General features: G+C 37.2%; 1 protein-coding gene across 5 annotated transcripts in view; it reads right to left on the bottom strand.

Annotated features, from left to right (window-relative positions):
• Positions 1-21,650, bottom strand: part of Kdm4c (lysine demethylase 4C) — a 209,741-nt gene that overhangs the window by 68,408 nt on the left and 119,683 nt on the right. For all 5 annotated transcript variants that reach the window (XR_013049167.1, XM_006981402.4, XM_076564391.1 and 2 more), the window contains 5 exons: positions 21,054-21,373; positions 18,905-19,013; positions 12,543-12,724; positions 10,570-10,783; positions 7,805-7,881 (listed from right to left, as the gene is read on the bottom strand). Coding sequence is in view for 4 of the 5 variants with exons in the window: in XM_006981402.4 (XP_006981464.1) it covers positions 7,805-7,881; positions 10,570-10,783; positions 12,543-12,724; positions 18,905-19,013; positions 21,054-21,373 (902 nt within the window). In the remaining variant the exon portion in view is untranslated. The remainder of the gene's footprint in view (positions 1-7,804; positions 7,882-10,569; positions 10,784-12,542; positions 12,725-18,904; positions 19,014-21,053; positions 21,374-21,650) is intronic.

Raw genomic sequence — 21,650 nt, 5'->3', positions numbered from 1 at the left:
TCTGTGATAACTCTAAATTGTAGGCTCACTTCTAAAGATTCAGAACTAGGTACTGATGATGAGACAGACACGCAACATTTGTCTTTCTGGGTGTAGTTTACCTCACTCAAGATAACCTTTTTTCTGGGGCTATCATTTACTTGCAAATTCATGACTTTATTTTCTGGCTGTCTCGCTTCCATGGGACCAGAAAATACTATGTAAGCACCCGAGGGAGGGAAACAATTAGGAGTCCTACTGAGCTGTAATGTCTATAAACTACAACGACTACAAGGACAAGATATACATATGCATGAAGGTACAAGAAGTGGCACTCAAACATGGGTGGTAGTTAACATCTGAAGTCTAATTGGACTTAAGATTCACTCAATAGGAGGGAAATCATGCCTGGTACTCGAAACCTAACCAACTCCTCAGGGCTAGTGAAGTCAGAATGTAGGAAAAAAAATCTACTTACCAGCACTTCACTATAGCAACACAATTCCTTACTGCATCCTAAATCGCCCCTTTACACGAATATGTAAGTGTAACTACGACCCCTCATCAAAGAAGCTTTTCTTTACAGCAAATGATGTGCATGCAGAAAAACCACAAATGGACACAATGCAGATATCAAAGGATCATGAGGAGCTCAGCACCAATGGATATACCTAAATCTTATCTCCTGCATCTATGGCTCAGGAAACATAATGGAAAAGAAGGTGGAAAGATTGTATGAGCTAGCATACATTTAAGTTTGCTGTGAAACAGTCTTTCCCAGAAATAGCACAAAAACAAGATGGGAAGACTGGCAATCAATATCAATAGACACACTGACTCAGAAGAAGGGAGATTTTGCAGGGCCCCACCATTAACAAAAAGTATAGGCAACTAAGACAGCTAGGATAACTAGCCTGGCCCAGAGATGTGACCCTACTAGTTATCTCATATAAGGAGGGCAGTCCTGAAACTAATGACACACAAACTAAAGACTCTGAAAGCTGTATTTATGTATTTGCGCACATATAAATACACGTGTGTATTACAAAAATATTCAAAGAAAAGGAGGCTATAAATTTAAGAGTTGTAGAACATAGGAGAGGCCTAGGAAGGAGGGTACCTGGGAAGAGCTGCAGGAAGAAAGGGAAGAGAGAAAGATATAAAAATCAAAATATAAGCACACTCAAATCTAGGAACTCTGGATACAGCTTAGTGGTAAAGCACATGGTATGCACATTCAAGCCTTTAGGTTCCCTAACCAGCACCCAAAAAAAAAAAAAATACTTCAAATATGTAAACAAACAGAAATGTTAACTATTCTGATTTCATCATTATACATTGTATCCAGGGTTTAAATTACCACATCAAGCCCAAAAAATACATACAGTTGAAACAATAAAAGCTCAAAAATGATAAATAGGGGGGTGGGGTGTGCACATGAGGGTTTGGAAGAAAAATGATACTGATTTGACCAAAACACACAAGTATGGAAAACTAGAAAACAAAACAAAACAACAAAAAACCTATTTGAGAGTCCATTTTACCCCAGTGAGAATGGCTATAAAGAGAACAAAGGACACAAAGGTTGTGAGGATGTGAGGAAAGATGACAGCTTATCTTCCAGTGGCAGAAGAATAAACTGAATGATATAGTCACTACTGCAGTCAACGTGGAAGTTGGTACTCAATCATGGGCATATCCAAAGGAATCTATATCCTTCCCTAGAGACACCTGTAGATCTATGTTGTGCTCAGCTCTATTCATAATGGCCAGCAAATGTGATAAGCCAACATATCAATCAGCTGATGAATAGATGATGAAATTGTACAAATATACAATAGAATTTTATTCACTCATAAAGGAAAGTGAAATTATGAAAAATTCAGTAAAGTGGATAGATATGAAACTATTATATTAACTGAGGTAACCCATGACTAGAACAACAAATGTACATGTTTTCTTTCTTGTGCACATTCTAACTTTGAATTTTTTCGATCTGTATTTTAATGTGGAATGTCTACTGAGGTTAAGAAGCTAGAAAATTTGCAAGTGAGGGGAGAAGAAAAAGAGCCTTAAAGGGGAAAAAAGGGGAGTGAAAAATATGTGATATGAAATTAGGGGGATGCATAAAGGCTTAAATAAGGATGTGTACAGCAGGATACAGGAGAGCAGAGGTGGGGATGGGTTAACGAAAGGATGTATAACAAAGCCTTATGAAAACCCACTATTTTGTAAGCTGTGGTGGTCTAAGTGAGAATGGTACCCATAGGCTCATATAGTTGAGTATTTGGTCCCATACTGTAACTGTTTGGGAAGGATAAGTATGTGTGGCTTTGTTGGAGTAGGTGTGGTCCTGTTGTAGGAGGTGTGCCACTGGGGAGTAGGCTTTGAGGATTCAAAAGCCCAAGCCCGCCCCAATTTTGCTTTCTTTCTAACTGCAACTTGTAGATCAGATGTGAATTCTCAGCTCATGTTCCAGCACAATGCCTGTCTGCTTCCCACCATGATGATCACGGACTAACCCTTTGAAACTTTAAGCAAGTCCCTAATTAAATGATTCATTTTTATGAGTTGCCTTCATCAGGGTGTCTCTCTACATCAACATGTGGTTTTTTGTTTGTTGTTTTTTTTTTTTTAAAGAGGTGCTTGAATGGTGGCACACTGTATGAATAGACAAAGCATCTATCAACAGACATGGGTTATGAAATGGAAATCTCAGTATTAAGTATAAAAGAGTTAATCATTAGAGGCCCCAGAGGCACCCAAAAGAACATAGGCTATGTCCATTATTCTCAGTTAGCCACCACAGCTAGATTATAAGACCCTGCTATTGAAAACACAACACATTTTGCTTAGAGCACATAAAGATATCAAGCTGGAAGTGATCTAGAAACTTCCACTCTACTAGCTACTTGTTATAGTGCCAGAAGGTGCTATGCAGACCATTGTAAAAAGAAATGCCCTCACCTGATTTATTCAACATTGAAGCTGAATCCAACAATACTGCATTATCAAACAAAATGTGCCCCTCAATGCAATAATAGAGTGACTACTGGGGTAATCACTTGTTTTCTGATTAGATTTGAGGCCTCTTCCACCAGGAATTTGTGCCTGGTACTGTAAACCTAGTCAAATGCTAATGGCTGGGGAAATCATAATCCTTCTAATCAAATCTACTACTGCTGTTTTTGCTAAATGGACACATTGTCAAAATGCTTCCTAAATATTGATGGTTATATCCATTGATTGATGCTTTTCTCAACCTTGGTGAGAGAAGCTTCCTTTTGCAGTGGATAATAATCAATGCAAAGACTCATAGCTGTCAAACTTTGGAGAATAAGAGATGTTGGGTACATAGCCCTAAAAAGATATCTATATGAACTCTCACAGAGCTGAGTAAACATTGGCAAGGAGGGTGTGATAAGAATGTCAGGTTAGGATAATAGGGGGGAAGGCTATTAAATGCTGTGTTCTGTGTATTTAATGGTAAAAATAAAAGTAGGACTACTACATAAAATTGCAACATACTTTATAGATATGAACACAAGGTTTTCAAGAATTTATTTATCATAAAGGAAAATTATTAGAAATATTACACTTGCTATACAATTATATAAGCCAAGCTAAATAAGCTATAGGAATATTCTATATTTCTAATAAATACATCTTATTTTCACAAGGGGTATTAAAAGTAATCATAAAAATAATTAAGAATGAGATTTTATGATATATAGGTCAGCGCTGAAATATTATCTGATCTCAGTTTAACAATCGAATTCCCATGAACTCCTTCAGAGCCTCTTTGTCAAAGGAGTTGCACCACAGCTTTTTAATGTAAAGCTGACTGTAGCATGAATCATAGTGAGTCTTATTAATAAAATCAAACCCAGAACCAGGTATTGGGGTGAACTGGAAGATCAGAGAACCAGAACAAGCCACAGCTAACCTCACCTGGCCAACTTCTCAGCTGATCTTGTTTCCTCAGACTGGAAGCTCTGTGTCCTCATATCTGAATGGCTCTCAGCTGAACTGCTGCTAGAATCCTGAAAGCTTAACCAGGCCAAATGCTTAACCAGCCAAATGCTTCTAGTTTCTGGTCCTCACGCCTTATATACCTTTCTGCTTTCTACCACCACTCCCTGGGATTAAAGGCTTGCTTTCTGGGATTAAAGGCGTGATGAGTTACCATGCCTGTCTGTATCCTTGAACACATGGATTTCTGCCTCTGGAATGCTAGGATTAAAGGCGTGTGCTACCATTGCCTATCCTTTATATTTAATATTGTGGCTGCTCTGTCTCTGACCCCAGATAAGTTTATTAGCATGCACAATATTTGGGGGAATACAATACCACAGCTGTCTATATGAGAATGATTCCTCAAACAGTCAATATAAAGGATTCTTTAATAACACAAACATTTGAGGCATAAAATTCAAGGAAATCATAATTAAGTAGTTATACAGATGACAGCTTATACTGGAGAGGATGTGGAGAAAAGGAAACACTCCTCCACTGCTGGTGGGAATGCAATCTTGTACAGCCACTCTGGAAATCAGTATGGCGATATCTCAGAAAATAGTGAATCAACCTACCTCAAGACCCAGAAATACCACTCTTGGGCATATATCCAAAAGATGCTCAACTACAACACAAGGACATTTGCTCAACTATGTTCACAGCAGCATTATTCGTAATAGCCAGAACCTGGAAACAACCTAGATGCCCTTCAACCAAAGAATGGATAAAGAAAACGTGGTACATTTACGCAATGGAGTATTACGCAGAGGTAAAAAAACAATGTCATCATGAAATTTGTAGATAAATTCTATGCAACTGGAAAAAAAATTATCCTGAATGAAGTAACCCAGACCCAGATAGACAAACATGGGATGTACTCACTCATAAGTGAGTATTAGATGCAAAGCAAATGATAACCAAGCTACAATCCACAACCTCAGAGAAGCTAGGTAAAATGGAGGACTATAGACGGGACACACATGGATTGCTCCAGGAAGGAGAAAGGGTTAAGATCACCTGGGTAGGCTCTGCTGACTCACCATGGGATACTTTGCTTTGGAGGAGGTGGGAATGTGGGGTGGGTTGAGGGGGAAGGCTGGGGGATGGGAGGAGGGAGGACGGGAATCTGTGGTTGATATGTAAAATGAATAAAAAAACTCTTAGTAAAATTAAAAAAAAAAAAGATCACCTGTGTAAACTGGGAAGGGGAATAGAGGGGAAGGAATGGGAGGTGGGAACATGGGAGAGAGACAGGGAAGGAGAGCAATAAAAGAGAGATATCTTGACTGAGTGTACCATTAAGGGGATGAGGAGAGATCTGCAGCTAGGAAAAATCCAGGAACTCACAAGATTGTCCCCAGCTAAGACTCATAGAAATGGTGGACAGGGCACTTGAACTAGCCTTCCCCTGCACTCAGATTGGTGTCTACCTTAATGGTCATCATAAAAATCTACATCCAGCGACTGATGAAAGCAGTTGCAGAGAACCACAGCAAAGCACCTGGCCATTAACTTGGAGTTCAGTAGAAGAGAGGGAGGAATGATTATAAGAGGAAAGGAGGTCAGGATCATGATGGGAAAAACCACAGAGACAGCTGACCCAAGCTAGTGGGAGCTCATGGAGTCTGGACTGATAGCTGGCGAGCCTGCATGGGACCAAACGAGGCCCTCTGAATGTGGGTGAAAGTTGTATGGCTTGATGTGTTTGTGGGTCCCCTAGCAATGAGACCAGGACTAATCCCAGATACACAAACTGGCTTTTTAGAGCCCATTGCCTATGGTGAGATGCCTTACTCATTCTTGATGCAGCAAGGAGGGGCCTGGGCCTGCCCCAACTTGGTATGCCAGCCTGTGTGGACTACCCAAGGGAGGCCTTACCCTATATGAAGAGGGGATGGGGTGGGATGGAGGAAGGTAGGGCGAGTGAGAGAAAGGGAGGGAGGAGGGAATAGGGGTTGGTATGTAAGAAAAAAAATTTAAAAAAAAAAAAATATATATATATATATATATATATATATGCATTTACTAAAAGTTAATATTGGAAAATCCAGGCCTATATTAACTTAGACTATCAATTCTGTCAGTATTTTCACATACTATTTGGAAAGCAAATCAATTATTTCTCAGGAGAAACAAGAATGGACCTTTTTAGAAAAATCTCATTCAAAATGAATAAACTACAAAACATGAGGCATTCATGTGAAGTCAAATCATTTCAATGAAACAATGAGAAATTATCTGAGTTTGAAAATCATTGGAAAGTGGTAAGTTACCCTATGCTTTACAGACCAAAAACAAAATTACATGGCTTCAAGTACAGTGTAAAGATTAATGGAGAGGGGTTTGAAATTAATTTTAATTAGGAGTGATTAATCTGAGTTATTTTTAAGTGATACCATGTTAAAGCAGCTTAATAGACCAGAACTAGCATGGGTGAGCCTTCCACTGACCATGGCTCTGCTATGCAAAGACCAACAGTACCTGAGACAGACAGGAGCCAGGCCATAGGTAACTCATGAACAGAGAGCTCTCAAAATCTTGGTGAACTGTATTCATAAATTCATTTCTGGTTGTTAAAGGTAAGTAAATGGACATTAGCTATCATACTGACTCAAAAAGATATCACATTGGGTCAAAAACAGAATAGAGACTGGATGGCAATACCAAGGTAAACCAATAAGAACTGGTTATCGAGTACTACATAAAAGCAGAGACTTCTGATTATCTTAGATGCTGTACATTTACTTGGATTTTATTCATCTAACAAATTGTATCAGAGGGAAAAAAAAAACATTCCAGGCCTACAAATGCACAAGCTTTTTAAATGGAAGCTATTATATCAATATCAATTAGGCTGTGATATTTGCACTATAAAGAGTATCTTATAAAAAGTGGTCGTATCTTCCTCCTTCCTTCTCTCACTGGCCAAAGTAAAAAGCACCAATAAAATCATCCTGAAAGATCTCTGAGCTGCCTTCAGTTTAGTCACCATGTTTGCTTCCACAGCTAAAACCTAATTACACAACACAATGAAAGTTCTTATTGTTCATATTCGTCATAGCAGCCACGGGGACCTTAACTTGGATTATAGGAAATTTATCATTAACAATTCATCATGAGCACTGCTAAAGAATAGAGCAACTGCTAATTCTAACAAATGATCAATATCTGCTGTGAGATCATCAATGAGGAACACAGTACTGAAATCGGACAGAACACAGTTAAATGGAAAATGTATATGGCATGGTAAAATAAGGGAATGAAAATCAAAGATGGTTGAAAATAAACTTCCAAGGGCATTTTTAGAAAACAATAACTTAGACCAAGAGAAATTTGTGGTCTTTAAATGGAGAATCAATACTTGTTAACATTCTGTCAGAAGGTCACAGTAATAACTTCCATAGAGTAAGTACTCTAATCACATTTATTAAGGTGTGAATGAAAGAATAAATGGAAAGTATCATGGTGGTTGGAAATTGCAAGCATTGTGGTTTCTTCAAGGATCCATGAAGATAGCTCCCTTTAGTATTTATTAGAATTATTTGTAAGGATTTCAAATTGTGTATAATTAAATAAAAACAATCTAGTCTTGGAAATATAAATGTGGGCTTGATGAAGTAGAATGCCACCTAGAAATTGACCTAAACATTCTAGAGTGGTTACAAAGCCATTATGTAGGATGACTTGGAGAGAAGGGTGCTAAAAGCACATCAGAACATGTGCACCATTTTATCTTTCCAATAGATTTGGCAATGACCACAGTGGGTAGAAATAGAGGAGGAATAGCACAATATTAAAATCTACTTACTGCAGTCCATGCATTTCTTTTGCACCGGGCACACAGCCATCCATCACAAACATCGTGAGAAGGGACACCATAACAACCTATAATATAATGGCATGGATATATACATTAAGTGTCTTATATCTTTAAAATGTCACCCTAGTAAAACAAACCTATGATCCCAGCCACTAGAAAGCTGAGGCACAGTGATCATATATTCAAGTACTATATGATCTACATAGAGGGCGCAAAGCTCGTCTATGTAATTAAGTGAGGTTGTTCTAAAATAAAAAGTACAATGAGGGTTTGGGTTATGAATTAGTGGTCGACTACCTAGCAAGCAAAAATAATTAGGTAAAACATCCAGTATGGAAAAAAATGCATATTTCAAGAAAAAAATAAACAAAGCCATTCAATGCCTAGCAAAAACAAAAAATGTAAGTAGGCCTCTGTCAAGTTGCTTTTGATTCATATTTCTTCTAACTATTACTGTATCAGTTCCCAAAACATGAAAATATATGTCTTTTTTTCTAGTTTGGATTTTTGTTAATGTTTGCTTTAGTGTTAGTATTAGTGTGTGTGTATTATATGTGTTGTGTATAACAATGTGGACTCATGAGTACCATAGCAGGTGTGTAGAGGTCAGAAAACAAAGTTGTAGGATCAGTATATAGGTTGTGGCAATGAAACACAGGAAGTCAGGCTTGCAAAGCAAGTGCTTTTGCCTATTGAATCATCTAAAAAGTCTATTTATTTGGAATCTTTGGTAGGGGTTTTTGCTACACAGTGCAGGTTGAATGAAACTTGATTCTCTTGTCATAGCTGCTTGAGAACTAGGTCAAGAGATGCACCAGCACACCAAGTGTGAGAGTATAAATATTAATAACATAAGAGAGATAATTCCTACACATAGGTAAAAATAAAATTTCTAACTGTCATGTTAATATTGTCAGTCATGCATAAATATTCAAAATAAGTTACAATTCATGAAGCTGTTTGGGAAAATGTTAATGAAGTTTGACATAAATTTCAGTGATTGGGGCAAAGTCTGCACAGTCCTTGGCAATGAAAGTCTGCTTTCAATTCAATGTTTGCTGAATCAATGCCTAGGCTAAGTGTGAACATGACAGTTAATGCAAATATTTGTAGTAATTGCATAATAACAAGAAGCATATATTACTGGGTTAGGATATCATCTTAAAATAAACAAGCAAATAAATCAATAAATAAACAAATTAGTATGTAATAATACCAGTATTTGAGATACTGAGACAGAAGAATACAGCATGTACAAAGTCTGCCTGGCCTACAGAGAAAAATCCTTAGAAAGAGAATCAGAAACAAGGATGGGAAAGGAGAAGGGCAAATGGAAGAGAAAGCAAATAGGGAGTCAGAGGAGAGGCACAGTATCCTTAATTCCTGAAATAGAAGAGTTTGGAAGAGATAAATGAGTAATTTTAACACCAAAATGTGATAAAAGAGCCAGAAAAAGAAAATCTTAGAAACATAATTAATCAAAAAACAAAAAACAAAAAACAAAAACAAAAAAAACAAAACCATGCCACAGGTAACCAACTCAAATCAAAAGCTAAATTCAATCATGTTTATGGGATTAGTACGGTGAGATTATAGAGCTGGTGATTTTGATTATACATATAAATGTGCAGTAAAATAATGTACATACATATATATGTATGCTATGTATTACAAAGCTGAATCAGCATAAAAAGATTGCTATTACTGTTCTTCAAAGAACTTGTTGCTCTGGCAGAAGATCCAGATTTGATTTCTAGCACCAATATTGTAGCACCAATAGCTCACGATTAGCTATAACTACAGTTCCAGAAGACTGAAAGTCTTCTTCTGACTTTCCCAGGCACCAACAACATGTGGAGCGCGCGCATGCGCGCGCACACACACACACACACGCACACACACACACACACACACACACACACACACACACACACACAGGCAAAATATTTATTCATATAACAAAATTATAAAAAATAAAATGTGAAAAAAGAATATGCGATTCAGAATTTCCGATGTGGTTCAGTGGCACAACATACACTTAGCACACATAAGGCTCTTGTTTGGCCCCAACTATTAAAAGATGAAAGGAAAAACCAATAACGCCCCCAACACAGATAAATGTAATTGAGAAAAATTAGGAATGTTGAAATACTTAAGAACTAGAGTTGTAATAAAATATTTAATTCAATATATTAATTCTTGGAGTGTACAAATGATTCTAAAAAAATCATAAAGTCTTCAATCAATACCAAATATTTAAATTAAATTTTCACAATCTAGTATCATTAAAATACAAAATTCAAACAAGTGAAGGAACCCCATGATGATATGTCACCTGGACTCCTGACAATAAAATACCCATACCTTCTTTTCACTGAGGCTTCATAAATCTGGAGAGCAAAGGGTGATTATCTATTCATAATCTTAAAAGAAGCCATTAAGAATATCAACAATAAGATTAGAATGTAGCTCTACTGCCCGACTGTGCTTACTATGCACAACGTCCTGGGCTCAATCTCACTTCCACATAAATCCAGGCATGGTGGTACACATTTGCAACCCCAGCATTTCAGAAGTAGAAACACAAGGACATGGCTGGCTTATGTAGCAACCTCCTGAGCAGCTTAGGCTACAAGATCTTGGCAAAAAGAAGAAGGTTGACATGTGAATTGACTGGTTACAATGTGGTGATTTGTAGGGGCTATGTACAACACTGAAAATCCAGGGACCAGAAAAATCGTAATTTTATTTACTTGCATGAACCCGCACGAAGCACTTGGCACAGGAAATCAGAAGACTTGTCCCATCCTCTTCAAGGAAGGCATTTGGGGGGGAATATTCTATATTTTCTTCACTATAAATAAAACACATCTCTGGAATAATGGGTTTAGTCTTTCTTCCAGATTTAACTACTTCATTTACTGTTGTCTCCCATCTAGAATAATTTTCTTCTTTGCTGATCTCAGGCTGAAAAAGATAACATATCCACATGAGTGAAAGACAGGGAAGAGTTCAGCTTTTATTCATTGATCCACTTATATCTGTTCTAACCACTAAATTACAACTTCTTGTTTTCATTAATTCAACTGCTAGCATTTTGTTGTTGTTGTTGTTGTTTTGTTTTCCAGACAAGGTTTCTCTGTGTAATTTTTGGTGCCTGTCCTGGATCTTACTCTGTAGACCAGGCTGGCCTCAAACTCACAGAGATCTGCCTGGCTCTGCCTCCCAAGTGCTGGGATTAAAGATGTGCACCACTGCCACCCAGCACTGCTAGCATATTATCAATGCTTCGATACAGACTCCCATTCAGAAATCAGACAGTAAGAATAAAAAAGACCTGTGAGTCATACAAGATTGTGAAGTGCTCTTCCAACTGTGCTGTTTCAAAATACCTCAGGAATGCACAGCTACTTTTGTTTACACTTGTCAGTGATCCACTTGTACTAGGCTAATCCTGCTTTGACTTACTGAAAGATATTATGTGGTTATACTTCAAAGAATACATATAAATGCCCAGGCTTTCTACAAGCAGCACTTTTGCCTCTTGCAAAAGCTTGAAATAGAGAAGAGAGACTGGCATATGTGGTCAGATAAGAATGATGTGCCAGAAATAACTGTCACCTTTTAGCAAAACATGGGGAAATTACAGCTAATGAATTATTTTTATTATTTCCTAGAACTTAAATTAATCAACTTCCAAAACCTTATAACATAATAAGGAATATTTTTATTATTGGAAAATACACATAGATAGGAATACTTGAATAAGAATCAATAAAAACAAATATTTAATCGATAAAGGAAAGTTTAAAAAAAAAAAGTAAACAAGCTACTAATGTCAAAGTTGAAAATGTAGAATTTCAACCACTCTCCAGCTCTGAAGTATCCTAATTAAATTATTATTACATGACACTTTAAGAAATTCAGATGGTGAATAAAGTATTTCTGGGGCTGGGGAGATGGCTCAGAGGTTAAGAGCACTGGCTGCTGATCCAGAGGACCTGAGTTCAATTCCCAGTAACCACATGGTGGCTCACAACTATCTATAGTAAGATCTGGTGCCTCTTCTGGCCTGCAGGCATAATGCAGGCAGAATACTATATACATAATAAAATAAATAAATCTTTAAAAAAAAAATAAAATAAAGTATTTCTGATTATATCAGGGAAAACACAACTTAAAAATGATGATCTATCAGTGAGTTTTCTACTATATTGTACGTTAAAGCACACAATTCAATTTAACTTCTACAGCATTCAAGATCTGTTTTTTGTGTGTATTCTGAAGAATATACTCGTGCCTCAGCTGAGATGCTGTCAGAATGCAATGCATGGAATAATGATGGAACCACCAAGCAGAGTTAGCTGATGGCAGTGAACAGATACACAGTATGTAATGAGTCTTGGATGTGTCTTTTGCATGTTTCACATGGAAAGGTGTAAGGGACAAAAATCAGGGCTGGGCACTGATATCTATATTACTGAAGAGTACTACTTTCAATTTTAAAAAGATACCAAGTATATGTTCTTTCTATTAAATATTTTGTTTCCAGGCTTTGGGTTAGAAGTTTTTTGTCTTTTAGTAAAAAGAACTGGATTTAGAATTAAAGGTTTCTAAAATACGCAGATAAAAACAACTGCTAAAAACAAACAAAAAACATCCCAGCAAAAGCCCTTAAGAAAGTACAGCAGTGTAATGATACATTGATAGCCACACTCCAAACTACCTTGTAGTAAGGCATGAGCAGAGTGCAAATTGCACAATGTGGTTCCATTTTTGCCACAGCTGCATTATACTCCTGTTCAGCCATAAAGTTAGGAGACTTTGTCTGCCAAAGGTGGATGAGAGGCTTTGCCCAGGACTCTGTTTCTTCCACTTCTTCGTCAATGGTTAGACTCTCAGGTGACTCTTGAGAAAGAAAAGAGGAAAATGAAATAAGCAGAAGACTCAGAAAAAGATATCACCCTGGTAACAGACATTGATTATTCTGTAATATCAATGCCAGATACTAAGCCTATTTTATCAACTATATTCTGAAAGAAACAGAATAATTGTGCTTTTCTGTCATCTTCTCCAGCCTTGGAAGAGAAGATCAGATCAGAACATGGGGTCATAAAACAACTTTTCTTTATTAGCTATTTTCTTTCTGCTGGGAAAAAAAATACACCAATCTCTCCTTAAACTTCATCATTTCATCTTTTTAGCTAACTCTGCAAAACCACCTGCATGGTTAACATGTTTAAGTATGACTAAGCTAGTGACTCTCTTATTAATACCTTCATTTTCTCCATTTAACATAGTAAATAGTTCAGTAAAAGCTTATCAGTGGAATTTAATTAAATTGATTTTTTTAATTTAAGAATCCATGGCATTTATAGAGCACCTATAATGTAGAAAATAAAGTAATTGTTATAATATGGACATTATGGCACATTAAAGTACATTATAGAAAAAGAGGCATAAAACTTGAAAGGTAGAAGAAGCTAGCTGCAGAAAGACTGGAAGCTTGTCCCCATTAGGATTACATACATATATAAATAGAAAACCAGATGATGTGTGAGAAAAGCCCTGTAATAGCCAAAGTCAAGCAAAAGGGCTTTGTAAATAACCCCTAAAGAAAGATTCATGACACTGATGGCCTACAGCTTTGAAAACTTGTCTTCTTTGGGTTATCTAAACAATGCCCATTTTCTAGAACACCTTTCTTTTCTTTAATAAAATATCTCTACTTCAATCATCATTTGTTTCCAGTTTCATTTATTTTTCTAAAGACACAACAACCTGTGGTTATACTCTGAACACTGATCAATGGCTGCAACAGCTGGTAAACCACCAAGGACTGTTATGCTATTTATTCATAGAACAGTTCAAAATGGGATCAAAGCTCCCAATAAAGGCCTGATGACAGCCTATGGGCACATAAAAGACTAGGAGAAGGGCATTTAGCAATTCCTTTGACTTTCTTTCGTGGCTTATGGCTTCCTGTAACTGACTGAGGGTATGTCTGTACCCTCTCCCTTACCCTCTCTACTAGGTCTTTAAGTAGGGCAAAGAAGTAAGAATTAGCTAATGGCTTCCTTGGAAAAACCAACATTAAATTGGCAGGTAACTATCCAGGAGGACCGATCTTTAAACTGGAAGGCTTTCAAAGAGCCATCATGATGCAAGTCAAGCCTGGGAATACACAGAGACCTAGTCCCCATTGCAATGTCAAGTACTCACATAATTAGTACTATGCACATTGAAGCTGCTTGCCCAACATGTGAGCAACAAAAGATGTCTCTTCCACCAGGATGGTGGTGCTTATGAGGAAGAACATTACGGTACTAATGTAAATAGTGATAATTACATGGCTTGGGTGTCTACAATGTCTCTGAATCCTCTAAACATAATCTACCTTTTCTCATTTTTCCCTTCCTTACATTTTCCCCAGAGGACTACTGAGATAAGGAGAATGACAGACTCAAATGAGGACATGGTGTAAACACTGCCATAACTCTTGGCTAGTCGCTTTACCTCCCATCTATGCCCTCAGGATGAGGCAGGGGAGCAGATATCTAGATACCAACTCCAATGTTTTCAGTAAACAATACACAACTGCTTCCCATGATGACACAGCCATGTGACTCCAAGTTAACTTTGCTTCCCAATTTCCTACCACTACGATTTATTTAGTTCTGCTCTTTTATATCCTAACTGCTCTCAAATTCTGCATATTAATTTAGTAGTCACAGTGGTATCCACGAGGTACAGAGATAATTTACTAGGCAATAAGCCATTCACACAAACATGATAGCCCATACATATTTTTCATCTGAATGATAATAGCAAAAGCCATAGCAATTCATATAAGCCAGTTTTTTTTTTTTTTCTCTGAAACTAGTAGCCCAGTAACTTTTGTATCTTTTATGGGCAAAGACCTTATTCCACCAAAGTAAAAGAAGTAATATCAGAGGTGTTTATAACAGGGAAGCATATCTACATTGTGGAACATGGTCCCAAGAAATAAACATGAGCCTGGTGAAAAGGCTAAGCCAATAGAGGTACTTGTCTCCAAGCATGATGACCTGAGTTCCATCCCTGGACCCACATGATGGAAAGAGAGAACAATCTCTATAAATTATCTTTTGAACACACAGTCAATGTGGCATAAACTTGTTCAACGACATTCACACTAACAAAACAAAGAAATAAAATGCAATGAGAGACAGAAGGAGGGAAAAAAAAACGTAAGTGATAAAGCTCAGTCTATCCCTAGAAGTCCCCAAAATAAATAATCAAACTTTATTTTTAGTGAGCATTAGAATTACTTTTGGAATGTCTAAATAAAAGGAGTGTGTGTGTGTGTGTGTGTGTGTGTGTGTGTGTGTGTGTGTGTGTGTACCAAGGCCTGGTAAATATATAACATCTTATAAAATTAGGTAGTCTTAGCTTCTTAAAACCTCCTAAAATTATGTCTTTGAATCATAAAATTTTTATAAAGCATTAAAATGGCACTTGTTTATATAAAACAATACTCACTGGAGTCGTAAACAATTCAATAAACCATGAAAAGTTATATTGAATATATAGAACTTGATAAAGATTTCCTTCCAAAACAGGCTCTGAAAAAAATTTACATTTTGAACTCATTTTCTTTCTTTTTTTTTTTTCCTCTCTTTTATTTTTTAAGTCCAGGGAATATAAACATAATAGGACACATCATTTATCCTACTCAAAATAAATCTAACATGGATGACTGATTCTAAGGAAACAGTATCTTCCATACACAAAAGGACTGATGCACATGTGAATTCACAGACTGGGGCAGTATGCATAGGACCAAACTAGTTCAGATCTAGTTGAGAGGGAGAAAAGGACACTGGGTCCCATCCCTAACTAAGAAGCTATTTGTAATTGATACTAACTGACAATGGGGAAAAAAATCAGTTTTCTCCAGTGGCGTGTCATTGCTATATCAATCACACACCAGAGCAAACACCATGCCCAAGAAAAGCTGGCCAATACAAAATGAAGTATATTTCGGTGCATGTGAGTGTTACTCTGGTACTTTTTGCTTCTATAATTTTCTGTAGGAGGATCACACTCCAGACTCAATAAAGAAATGATCATTTACCCACAGAGGACACTAATCCATATTTAAAGAGTTAATTTCTCAGAAATTCTAATGTAGGTATATTCTAATATGAATACTGCCAAAGGAGATGGTAGGGCAGAAAATCCCGAAAACCAGCTGTACTGGGAACTGTGTGTTCAAAATGAGGATTAAATCTGCTTGTTCAATTCATTTAGGCAAGGATAATATCCCTTTACTTCCACTGATACAAACTACTAGATTCAAAGGAAAAAGTAAGATTGAACAATGATATAAATAATTTATTTAAGGCTATAGAATATTTTTCATTGTCATTTTAGATTTTTAAAATCTTTAGCCACCAGGAAATATTTACAGTTTTAAAATTCAATTCTCATAAGTTCCCAGAAGATATTGATATATGTAACTGTTACAAAAAGTACAATTACCGGCCAGGCAGTGGTGGCACACGCCTTTAATCCCAGCATTTGGGAGGCAGAGCCAGGCCGATCTCTGTGAGTTTCAGGCCAGCCTAGTCTACAAAGTGAGATCCAGAACAGGCACCAAAACTGTACAGAGAAATCCTGTCTTGAAAAAACAAAAACAAGACAAACAAACAAAAAGTACAATTACCAATGTTTCAGAAAAATGACCTTACACCCTTAAGACAACTTTGTTAACATTTTGTTAACTTTGTTACTTAGGTATTTTTAGCAAACTCTATACACTGAAAACAAGGGGGTACACTCTGGATATATTCTCAATGGATAACATAAAAATAAGCTTCTATCAGTTACTGAAAGTAGCTTCTATGATGACAATAAGGTAGTCCCTATTAATTATAGGGGAAGGTAAATTCAGGCATCCTCTCCATTCATTATTGCTAGGTGTCATTCTTGTGGATTCCTAGGGATTTCCCTAGCACAAGGGTTCTCACTAACACCCTAATGATTCACTATCAAGATATGGCTTTCATTGCTTTCCCTCTCTGTCCTTCTGTCCACTACACCATCTTAGTCCATCCTGTTCCCATCCCCCATCCTTTCCCTTCAATGCCCCCCCCCCCCAGTTTACCCAAGAGATCTTAACTATTTCCCCTTCCTGGGGCCCTCTAACTGATGAAGTGGATGCAGTGATAAACCACTAAGCACTGGTCTGAGCTCCTAGACTTCAGTGAAGAGAGGGAGGAGAGATCACAAGAGCAAGTGAGGTCAAGATCATGATGGAGAAAACCACAGAGACAGCTGACCCAAGCTGGTAGGAGCTCATGGACTCTGGCCTGTCAACTGGGGAACATGCATGGGACTGAATTAGGCCTTCTGAATATGGGTGACAAGTTACGTTTGTTTGGGGAGTCCCTGGTAGTGGGACCAGGACTTATCCTGGGTACATGAAATGGCTTTTTGGAACACATTCCCCAGGGTGGGATACTTTGCTCAGCCTTGATGGGGGGGGGGGGGGGGGCCTTGGTCCTGCCTCACCTTAGTATACCTGACTTTGTTGACTCCCCAAGGGAGGCCTTACCCTTGACTACAAAGGAGGCTTTACCCTCTCTGAGGAGTGGACAGGGGGTGGGATGGAAAAGGAGGAGGAACTGGGATTGATATGTAAAATGGAAAAAAAAACAACTTTTTTTTAAAATAAATAAAAAATTTAAAAAAGCTTCTAGGAAGAAAAGCACACGAGAGAAAAAGCTTTCCTTAGAAATCTGTCTAGGCCCTTTCCTGCAGAGAAGTCATACCAATAGCAACCTGTGAAGAAAAGCAATCAAAATTCCTAAGTATTAAATGTTACATATAAATTCGTTTTAATCTGTCTTCTAGTTATAATAACTTTAATCGACAACAGCTTTGCTACATGAACTAAAATGGGATAGAGAAGGAACTGATGTAGCAAAGACAGTATCTATAATCCTAACAACTGGAAAGCTGAAGCAGGAGAATCAAGTCTCAGGCCTGTCTAGATTGCAATGCTGTAATTTATCTCAAGGAAACAAAACATTAGAACTGTACATTCTGATAATAAACAGAAATAATAGCTAGTGTGTCTCTTTTTTTCTATTATTCAACTAGAATGATATTCTTTGTTGAAGAAAGTACTACCACTATGTTCTTTACTTTTTTATATAAACACACATCATAACAGACAGTAAACAGAAAAATGATGCTGATACTTCTGGTGAGTGTTATTTAATCTGAACAAGCACCCCTATAATGGTGTTCCCTTCACTACATCCTCAAAGACAGGCGACTTTAGACAATATCCATCAGAAAAGGAAACTATCTCAAAGAAGAACTCTATAAAAAAACTGCTTGAATAGGTTAGTTAGAAATGTAAGGAAGAAATACATGTCTCATGTACTTAGTAGATGTCTCATCTAAACATCACATAGACCGAGAAAGGGGAAACAAATTAAAAAGAAAAGGAAATGTTAGATTGGGATATGTGACTTAAAAAGAAGTAGTTGTACATGAAGCCACATCAGAGAATAATCTACCAAGCAAAGATAGGGATCTACCACACACTGGTATGTGGAGATACATATAAGTGCTGGTTTCTTACTGGTTTTATGAATTTAAATGATTCAGTTTAAAAGTACAGACAATGCATATATGTCATGATCTGAAGTGATTCTTCTGGAAATTTCTCAGGCTGTGTCAGGAATGACTTACAATATGAAACAAAATATTTGTACTAGTGATATTATAAGTATATTAAGCAGAGCCTGGCGGTAGTGGCACGCACCTTCAATCCCAGCACTCGGGAGGCAGAGGCAGGGAGATCTCTGTGAGTTTAAGGCCAGGCTTAACTTACAGAGTGAGGTAAAGGACAGCTAAGACTGTGTCACAGAGAAACCCTGTCTCAAAAAGTCAAAAAAAAAAAAAAAAAAAAAAAAAAAAAAGGGATATGAAGCAAGTCTTTATTTCTAAATTTCAAGAGGGAAATATTTTTTATCACAGCTAAATGCACAAGTCATCTATTATAAAAGATGGTGAATCATAGCATGCACTCACCTTCATCACTTGCTACCTGCTGTTTCACAAGAGTCATAGGCGATCTGGCTGGAGGCTTACCAAGTGGGTGGCGCCAACTCTTAGTAGTTTTGGGCTGTCCTTCTATTATCTGATTATAGAACAAAAAAGAGGTAAAAATAATTGATGAATAATGTTTGGTTCCTTTTGGTTTTTATTTTTTTTCCACGTGTCTAGTATGTGCATGTGTGTTTGCAAGAACGGGTAGACATAATATGCAGACCACTGTTTTACATTCTGAGACAGGATGTCAGTGAACCCAGAGATTACCTCTTCACAAGAGTGGCTGGTCAGTAAGTTCTAGTGATCCTACTGTTTCTGCCTCCCAGCACAGTGGTTACAGACTAATGTAGCCATGCCTAATTTTTCTGCATGCTTACATAACAAGCACATTATTTACTGAGCTGTTTCTTCAGACTTAATAAATATTTGTTTCAGAAAAAAAATTACTTCAAAATGATAACACTGTTGAAGAATAAATCTTGTACTTATTTACTCTTTAAGAAATTAGTACTTTAATTTGGATTTACAGGCTAGGATACAGCTCAGTGGTAGAACACTTACCTAGCATGCATAAGGCCCTGGGTTTTCATCCACAGTACTACCAGAGAGACAGAGGGAGAGAGGCTGAGGGAGGGGGGAGAGAAGGAGAGAGTGAGAGAGGCAGAGAGGGAAAGAAAGGGGAGGTAAAGGAAAAGGGGTAGCATTTTTTCCCAAGAGGTCAGTTAATTCTTCTTCAAAAAAATACTGTGTTTCATGGAAAGCTTACCAAAAATTAGCAAAATTTCAAAGATCCTTTAAAACTAGCCCAAGTCCACCATTACACACTCATAAAAGGATTAAGAATTGTGAAACTGTATCACCATTGATACAAAAATATTTGGCAAGTGATCCAGCTTTTATCCTCACAGAGAAGAAAAACCTGCCAAATGGAATAAAGGACTCCTCTTTCCATTGAGAAATGAGCAATAGGTTCAGTAAGAAGGTATTATTTTTCAATGAAACATTCCTATTATTTTGAAGTCACTAAATTGTGAAAGATATTTTAAGCCCCTATGAGACACTTTCCCTTTTTACTTTTAATATTTTTCATGGTTGTAGTTGTGTATAACACACAATGATTTAGAAAATGATCAAGTCTATTGATCAAATTATTGAATTATATTTTATATATTTAAGACTACTAAAAAATAGACTATTTGAAATTACTGTCTTTTAATAATATGCCTGTTACTAAAGGATGTGAAAAGACTCATAGTAGGTTTAGTAAACTGGGAACAATCAACAGGTTGATCAGGTCAGCATACAGTTCAGCTACCATCTGAAACAACAGAGAAGCTCCTCACAGACAATTGAAGTCCCTGGGAGGTTCAGAATGCTAGGGCAGCATTAGCTCACCTGACCCATTCCTAATTGAAGAACTGTTCATTCTGTAAATGAGGACAATGGAGAAATACAGAGAGGAGGCTATAGCCATAAAACCAGCATGGGGAGCTTAACTTTTCTGAGTGGTAAAAGGTTTGTTTATGGGAATAAACATGGCCATAAATATAGCTATAATATTCTGAATAAGAATAGTCAAAGAAAACACTAATCATGTGAGCCATGATGTTAAAACCAAGAGTGTATCAAATTGATTTTATAATAGTTACTATTGTCAGGAACACAGTACCCAAGAGGCAATTTATCTCAGCCTGGATAACAGGGCTGGTGACGGGAATACTCTGTATCACAACTGTCTAAATGTCAATATGAATAAGATTTCAAATTAATGCTTAATGCTTAATGTGGAAAGTAGCTAATGAGTACAAATGATCTCTCTCTGTACTATTTGTAGAGAAGCCTGTATTAGCTTCAAATAAAGATGTTGTTTTTTTCAAAGTGTAAAGTGAAAAAAAAATCAGACCTCAACATGTGGCCAAAAGATTTTTTTGTATTAATGATCAAAATGTGGGCCAGAACTCACATAGTTCCACTGATTAAATGTGATTAAAACTCCTAAATGTAATTACTGTTTATTTCTGCCTTAAAGCAAGATTTCAGGGGATAATATACTGTATTCACAAAGCATTATTATCGCCATACAGGCCACTACCCAACGCACATAGTAGAAATACATACTGACATGTACCTTAGGAACTTTGAGCCCATTTTGCTCTTCACTAAGAGCTTCTGGGATTTTCCCAGGTTCAAGGTTACTTCCATGGCCCTCTTCATCATTGTCTTCTTCCTCTGTCAATACTGTATTACTTTCTGCCAGGGAGGAAGACACCTTGGGAGATTCCGGCTGTAGAATCTTAAGGAGATGTGACTCCTTGCCTGTTACCTGGCCACTAGAAAGTGGCATGAAGTCACAGGCCTCCTTGGACATAGATGGTGAAGTTACAGCACCGGCTGTGTTATCTTCATGTCGCATTTCATCTGTTACTGGTGAACTTATACAGCTTTTTCCTGAGGAACAAAGAAAAAAGACTAACAATACGTGTCATATTGCATTACTACTAAGTGCAATGATTAAACAATTATCAAGGGATTACTGATTGTATATTTTCTTTCCTTTTTTTTTCTTTCTTTCTTTTTTTTTTTTAATTTTTGTGACAGGGTTCCTGGGCCCTATGGACCAGGCTGGTCTTGAACTCAGAGAGCCACTTGGCTCTGTCTCCCAAGTGCTGTGATTAAAACTGTATGCCACCACACCTAGCTGATTTTATATTTTCTGACTGTCCAC

This window comes from Peromyscus maniculatus, chromosome 2 (assembly GCF_049852395.1).
Source record: "Peromyscus maniculatus bairdii isolate BWxNUB_F1_BW_parent chromosome 2, HU_Pman_BW_mat_3.1, whole genome shotgun sequence".
Classification (NCBI taxonomy): domain Eukaryota; kingdom Metazoa; phylum Chordata; class Mammalia; order Rodentia; family Cricetidae; genus Peromyscus; species Peromyscus maniculatus.
Note: the sequence above shows the minus strand (reverse complement) of the source record. Positions and strands in the feature narration are given on the sequence as shown.